At 48.3% G+C, this 6,969-nt stretch overlaps 1 protein-coding gene across 2 annotated transcripts; it reads left to right on the plus strand.

Moving 5' to 3' along the window:
* The first annotated feature begins 495 nt into the window (after nucleotides 1–495).
* On the plus strand, nucleotides 496–2,577 carry LOC123045873 (mitochondrial pyruvate carrier 1). 2 transcript variants are annotated; one of them, XM_044469099.1, is made up of 5 exons: nucleotides 496–761; nucleotides 928–1,025; nucleotides 1,807–1,861; nucleotides 1,954–2,089; nucleotides 2,276–2,577. In XM_044469099.1, exons 2-5 carry the CDS (start codon nucleotides 930–932, stop codon nucleotides 2,313–2,315), a joined length of 327 nt encoding a protein of 108 aa, XP_044325034.1. In that variant the 5' UTR covers nucleotides 496–761; nucleotides 928–929; the 3' UTR covers nucleotides 2,316–2,577. The 2 variants fall into 2 exon arrangements, with proteins under 2 accessions (XP_044325034.1, XP_044325035.1); XM_044469100.1 differs by having other exon boundaries at nucleotides 678–761; nucleotides 920–1,025.
* The last annotated feature ends 4,392 nt before the right edge of the window (nucleotides 2,578–6,969 follow it).

Below are 6,969 nucleotides of genomic sequence, written 5' to 3' on the forward strand. Positions count from 1 at the left end.
ACTCGAAGAAGACAACACTTGTGATCATGTTGCATCTAGAATAAAGCCTATGATCCTCGTCGCGTCGTGGGATCACGACGACGGGATCGAAGCAATGCCTCCACAAAGTTGCCACTACACCGACCATGCTTAACCACCAAACCTACCAAATCCATCGCTGGCGACAAAGAGGAGTGCCATGCCAGAGAAGGATTTGGAAGCACTTTATTCACTGATAACATTGCTATCATGGGAGCAGAACCCATGGTCGGTCGAAACCCTAAGCAAACTAGTCCTAGATTAATACTATACAAGCCGGGCATGAGGGTCAGGGTTTGGCCTCCTTCACCCATCCTGCCAATGGTCAGAGGTCATCATGGGAGGACAGCTGCTGGAGACAACGTCGGCAAATAACGACTAGTGCTAGTACTTTTTTTCCTCTTTGGGGAGGAAGGGAAAAAAGTCAAGCGGTTTCAACATACTCCTTATGTTGTGCTAACGAAAGATTGACATCCTCCTTGTCAAATTCGAGACCAAACTCGAACACAAAATTTGTATGGCAGATGGGCAGCGGTCAAATTTACATTTATAGCATAATTTATATGCTCAACTTGGAAGACAAGAAGCATCAAGGAAAAAACTTTAAAAAAAAAGCACAAAATCGTTCCTCATTCTCCATCTACTCCACCAAACCTCAATCCCCATCTCTCTCCCCCTAGGCTCTCCTTCGCCGTCGGTCGGGCTCCCTCTCCGACACGCCGCCGTCGATACATCCACCCGAGGTATCTGCATCTCTACCCCTCCCCATCTTTCCAGGCGGGTGGATCTGCTCGCCTAACCCTATGGATAGCGGGATCCCTCCGTCCTGTTGAAATTTCCACCCGTATTCCCTGCTGCGTCTGTCGAGATCGCTCAGGCACTGATGCGATTTGGTATTGAGATTGGCAGGCATGGCGACGGCGTTCAAGGCGTTCGTGAACAGCCCCGTCGGCCCCAAGACCACCCACTTCTGGGGCCCCGTCGCTAACTGGGGCTTCGTCCTCGCGGTACGCACTCCGTCGATCCTGTATCTTGTTTCTTCCCTACAAAACCTGTGCAATTGGTCGATTGCAACAACGAGAATATTGTAATTGCCCACTGTGACGGTGTTATCTAGGCGAAGATTTTGCAATCTACCGAGAGAATCTGAGTCCTGTCCCTTTCTTGGGCTTGTATGATTAATGTACATGTATCAGGAAATTGGTTCTGCTTGACGAACATCTCCTAGATAGTTTGTTTTAGGATGCTACAGTGGGAGCTCTTAAAGAAAAAGGATTTTAGTCATTGTTCTGTCAGTATCGTATATAAAGTGAATTTCAGGTTGGGAAAGATGATGTTCAATGATTAACCAACCTCTTTTGGTCAATGTATCTGTAAAAACTATACTTGTAGATGTTGTTAGTTGTGACAGTAATATGTATGGATTTATGCGTCTTTTGGGGTGCTTGACGACTGCTTATGGAGCTAAACATGTGCAATTTGTTGCATCATGATATCTTTATCCGATGGTTAATAGTAATATGCATTAGTGTTGGTGAACCTATAAAATTGTTTATCCTTCACTTAAACCACCTCGGAATTGTTCATGACTGTCACGTAAAGAGATGTGACACATTAACACATTCATTTAAGTGTTATATATCAATGTGGGAGTATTTTCTCCGGAAGTATGGATTAGGCCTCCGTAATTGATTAATCTTCTTATGCTCAACTTGATTTTATTTATCCTTAGTGGACATCGGGTCAGTATCATGTATAAATCATTCTAACTGTTATTTTTGGTTATAGGGTTTGGTTGACTTGAACAAGCCTCCTGAGATGATATCTGGCAATATGACAGCCGGTAGGTCAAATACTCAGCAATTTGTCTCACAGTTCACAATTCCTGTTTGATGAACAGATCGAACTATCACTAATGCCTATGGTTTTCTGCAGCCATGTGTGTGTATTCTGGGCTCTTTATGAGGTTCGCGTGGATGGTACAGCCCCGGAACTACTTGCTCCTGGCATGCCATGCCTCCAACGAAACCGTTCAGCTCTATCATTTATCTCGCTGTGCTAGGGCTCAGGGGTAAGATCTAAGCTGTGTGCAGTAAAATTGTTCCCACTTCCTACCATAGTCGCAATCACCAAAACTTTACAGATAAATGGCTTTATATTTTGCTTTTATCCCCAATCGAATCGATCAAACTCTTATGTGTTGTAGCAATGTAGCATGGTACGCGATGACAACGATTTCTGCGTTTGGATTTGGCAGGTATCTGGATTCCAAGAAAGAGCCGGAGGCCCAACAGTAAAGGGTGTGGTGTTTCTGAAGTCGGAGGAGCCTTGACTCCGCAGCCAGCCTTTCAATAAGTAAAATTTGTTTCTGAAGCTTTGCAATGCCCTTCATGAGAAAAAACCTATACAGTGGAAATTTCTATTTCTATGATACTCATGCCTGCAATGTGGCATTACAGCTTTCTTGTTCCTGAATCATGGTACGTGACATATTTTTTCCTTGTCAATGCACATAGCCGGGGTTCAAGTTATCGACCCCGGAGCCGCTGCTTGATTTTACTGTTGATTTCGACCACGTCCATAGTATATTTTGCCTTGTCCCCGCCACAAAGTTGTGTAAACCACAGCCGCGTTCTTTGCAGTTTTGGATGGCCCCCCCTCGGTTCCATTTGTTTATCAAGGGTATCTACAGTGCATGGGATATCCAGCGGATCTACCTTTCGTCCTTGCTTTGAGATTCATGTTTTTTTGGGGGTTTCGGCTAATATTTGTCTTGTTTCAGACGTATTGCATAATGTTTCGTTGGTTGTTTCCTTTTTCTAAAGTGTACCATCATAAGAGCAACTCCAACACGGCGATCCATTTTGTCCGCTTGCGTATTTTTGGGTCGCCATGGACGAAAATGCTGGCCCAATGCGGCGACCCGGGACAAAAATGCTGGCCCAACGCGCCGACCCATTTGCAAAACACGTCTGCAGCGCCGCTGGCATGGGCCGGCCCAACTCGCGCTTGTTGAAGTGAAAAAATTACAAAAATCAATGGATCGATGGTGATTCGAACTCACGATCGCGTTGTTGCGAGTCCACCTCGCTAACCACTTGACCAAACTAACTTTCTTATCCACTAAGAGAAAACAGTTCTAGTTAACCATCTCGCGCAGTTAAACATTAATATATACTTAATACAAAATATCTCAAAAAATAAAACGTAAATTCGAAAAAAAGTTCATCAAATTTAAGAAAAGTTTAAAAAAATTAAAAAGGTTCATCGGTTTTAAAAAAAAAGTTCATTCAATTCGAAAAAAGTTCACCAAATTTGAAGAAAGTTCATCGCATTCAAAAAAAAGTTCATCAGATTCGAAAAAAGTTCATCGGTTTTTGAAAAAAGTTCATCGAATTCAAGAAAAGTTCATCGCATTTGAAAAAAAGTTCACCAGATTCGAAAAAAGTTCATTGGTTTTGAAAAAAGTTCATCAAAATCGAAAAAAGTTCATCGAATTCGAAAAAAGTTCATCAAAATTGAAAAAAAAGTTCATCAGATTTTGAAAAAAAATCATTCGATTTGGCCAAAAGAAATAGAAAACCGAACAAAAATAGTTCCAAATAAAAAGGAAATGGAAAAGGAGAAAAGAGGGAAGGACATAGAAGAAAAAGGTGAAGAAGGGCAGTTGTGCACATGATATGGCTTTAGTCTAGTGGTTAGTGCAATCACCTCTCGAGCAGGAGGTCGCTGGTTCGATCCATCCTAGCGCACCTCCTTTTTTCTTTTAAGAAAGCAGGTAAGAGATAGCAAGATGGGCCGAGCCCTATTCGATGCGCCTGCAGGCGCCGGTTGGCGAACCGGCGCATATGCGTCAAATAGGATATGCCTTCGCGGCGTCCCCACACAGTGGCGGAGCTAGCATTTGACACCAGAGTGGGCCGCCTCAAAAAATCTTCAGATTGCTCTTCGGCCACATGTGCAGTCCCCTTCCCACATACTAGCTTTACTCTGTAGATTCCTAGCATGTCTCTCGACGCGATAATATGGGTATGATTTCATCAGTTCATCTATATGTGCTGGAACTAATCATATTCGTCTACAGCTGAAAAACAGAACTCATCTATGTAATATATAAACATGGCATCTCCCTTTCCATTTCCTGTCAGAGTCAGACAAACAAAGCAATTTAACTAGAATCGGTCGAAGGGAATTTGAGGTCAGTACCTCTCTCTCAGTCTCCCAATAATCTGTTCGCCTGAGTGGACTGGGCGTCGTGGCCCGTGGGTGACTCGCTGGCTCCGGCAAGCAGTAGCAAGGCCAGGGCGACTGCCAGCTGGGCGCGCTGCTGCCGCAGGCGTTAGGGCGGTTCCTCCTGGTGGCCGGCGAGGCGACGCCGCAACGGCGAAGCAAGGAAGCAGGTAGCAGGCGGCGAATCGGAATCGAGCCAGACAAGGGTTGTGCGGCCTCCTCGTGTGGTGCGGTGCGCCTGTGCGCTGTGCGTGTTGTGCGTTCGGCCTTCTTTCTTCCCAACTGCTCTTTCTGCCTTGCTGGGCTTCTTTCCCACTAGCCCATGTCTTACTAATCCTATTCTATGCAGACCGGCCCAAAATCCCAGGGTGGCCGCGGCCCACCCTGTCCACCCTGTGGCTCCGCCACTGTTCCCACATAGCGGCCGGTCAACTACCCACGCGTCTTTACTAATGACGACTACAGACCGCGGGCCCAGGCGTCAGTGGTGGCGGGCTTCCTTTTTCAATCCGAGTGTGCGGGTGAGGGGGGGGGGTCATCCTCTTCAAGCCTCCCGTCCCCATCTGGCCACCCTTTTGCTTCCCCGTTGGCGACAACCCTAGCCAGCCTTCTGCACGCCACCATGGGCATCTTCGCCGGCAAGAACAAGGGCAAAGCCCCCGCTGGTCCTTCATGCCCCCTGCTTTCGTCGGCGTCTGCCTGCTCGGCGAGGCAGCGAATAAGCGCATTGCATCCCCTCCCGGACCCCGACGTCACCCTGTCACATGACTGGCATTTGGATCCGGAAAGGATCCCACTGCCGTGGACGGCGCGGGCGCACACGAAGGAGGTGTGGCGCCGATGGCAGCAGCTGACGCTGGAGCAGCGCCTCAACCCCGCCTACGCAGCAGACTCTCCTGAGTGGGAGGTTTGCTTCGCCCTCGAGCACGAGGAGCAGCGCCGGCACGATGTCCAGCACGTGCGGGCTGGCACCCCATTGCCCCTCGTCGTGCGCGACGAGGACCAGGAGGAGGAGGCCGCCTACCAGGCGGCGTTGGCGGCTGTCCTAAATGAAAGCGAAGACAAAGAGCGGCACAAGGCGGAGGAGGAATAGGCGGCATACCAGGCGCGCCTGTCGGAGGCCATCGCACTCTCCGCTTCCGGAGACTGCGGCGTGCCACCGCTGGCGCTGCCGTCCCCCGTCAAGCCCGAGCCAACGCCATCCCCTATGTCGGCGCCCCAACGATGGACTTGGCAAGGAGAGGTGCGCGAGTGGGTTAGCGCGCCACCCATCTAGTTTGGGACGACGTTGGCGCAGGAGCGAACCTACCTCAAGCAGCGGCGAAAAGCGTCGGCTGGTGGAGGAGCGCCACGAGGGCGAGCGCCTGGAGCAGTGGGAGCGCGACGTGGAAGAGGAGGAGCGCCGGGCCTGAGCTGCCCAGCTGGTGGCAGTCACGCCTACGCCGCAGGACATCGCCACAACCTGGGAGTCGGCGTTCCCATGGGCTGGCCCGGCGTCAACGCTCATCGACCTCACTGGCCCCGACCATGACGACAAGGACGCCGCGGGCAGCACGCCTCCTCCTTGTTTTTAGTTTAAATAAATGTTTTAAATTAATGTAATGTGGACTCATGAACTCTCGCCGGCCTTTGTGGCCGACATTTATGTTTAATTAACGTTATTAATTTCAAAATACTTGCGTTATTCATATTTTCGTGCGCGAACTCAAAAAATGGGTCGGTCCGTTAGGCCGACCCAAAAGGACAAAAAACGGACAAAATGACGCGTCCGTTTGGGCCGGCCGGTTGGAGTTGCTCTAATGTATCGATTGTGGATGTTTTTCCAGTGCATTGATTGTTGATGTTTTTCCAGTGCTTATAGTCGTCGTTAGCTGGTCTATGGAACTAGATATAATTTTTATTATTTCTGATGTCCGTTGTATTGCCATGATTGAACATGAATAGATCGAAAGTTTTAAAAGAAAAATACGCAATTGGATGGTCAAATAAAGTAGATGTGAGGGATGATATTCATTAATGAGTTTTTTTTTGACATCCTATTTATTAATGAGGTTCATTGAACATCTACTACCTGCCGGGGGCATGACAATGGGCCCTCCTTTTCATGTACAAATCGACGATAGGCTCTTCGAGGCCATCAGACACATCTCGACTGTCACTAGCTGATCGGTCCGGACACCTTGCCATGGGTACCTGGATTGCCTCTGTTGTGATCTCGTGTTTAACCTATCAGCTTGGTCGGTGCCTTTATAAAATACTCTAGGGGTTCGATTCAAACACCCCTTTCGAATATATACAGAATCCAATAGCCGCTGGGATTCAAGGAGGGGCCGAACGTCCCAACCAGCCGGAGAGGAGGATGTGTCCAATGGTGCTACTCAACTCTCCACGCTTGCAGTTGCAACGGCGGTGATTGGGACGAACGGGACGGGGCCGGTTGGGTCGACGACTCCTCGCCGTGGCGTGCTGATCCAAACGAACGCTGACGTGTGCGGACAATAAATGTAACTGATCGTGCGGAAGAGAGAAAGCAGCAACAACAAAAAGAAGCAGCAGAGCAGCAGGAGGGTCAGCTGCTTACTTCAGCAAACAGAAAACAGAAAGAGAAGAAGCGAAGATTGCTACGATCTTCTTAGTGCTTATGAAAGCGGATGCTCTTATGCGAAACATAACGAATGTAATGGATCCACAAAACTATAAAATACTAGAATTTGCCGTGCT

This window comes from Triticum aestivum, chromosome 2B (assembly GCF_018294505.1).
Source record: "Triticum aestivum cultivar Chinese Spring chromosome 2B, IWGSC CS RefSeq v2.1, whole genome shotgun sequence".
Taxonomy (NCBI): domain Eukaryota; kingdom Viridiplantae; phylum Streptophyta; class Magnoliopsida; order Poales; family Poaceae; genus Triticum; species Triticum aestivum.

Coding starts and splice junctions, on each gene's coding strand:
- LOC123045873 (XM_044469099.1), top strand. CDS start 930: ATGGCGACGGCGTTCAAGGCGTTCGTGAACAGCCCCGTCGGCCCCAAG. Junction 1,026..1,806: donor ACTGGGGCTTCGTCCTCGCG/GTACGCACTCCG, acceptor TTTTGGTTATAG/GGTTTGGTTGACTTGAACAA. Junction 1,862..1,953: donor ATCTGGCAATATGACAGCCG/GTAGGTCAAATA, acceptor GGTTTTCTGCAG/CCATGTGTGTGTATTCTGGG.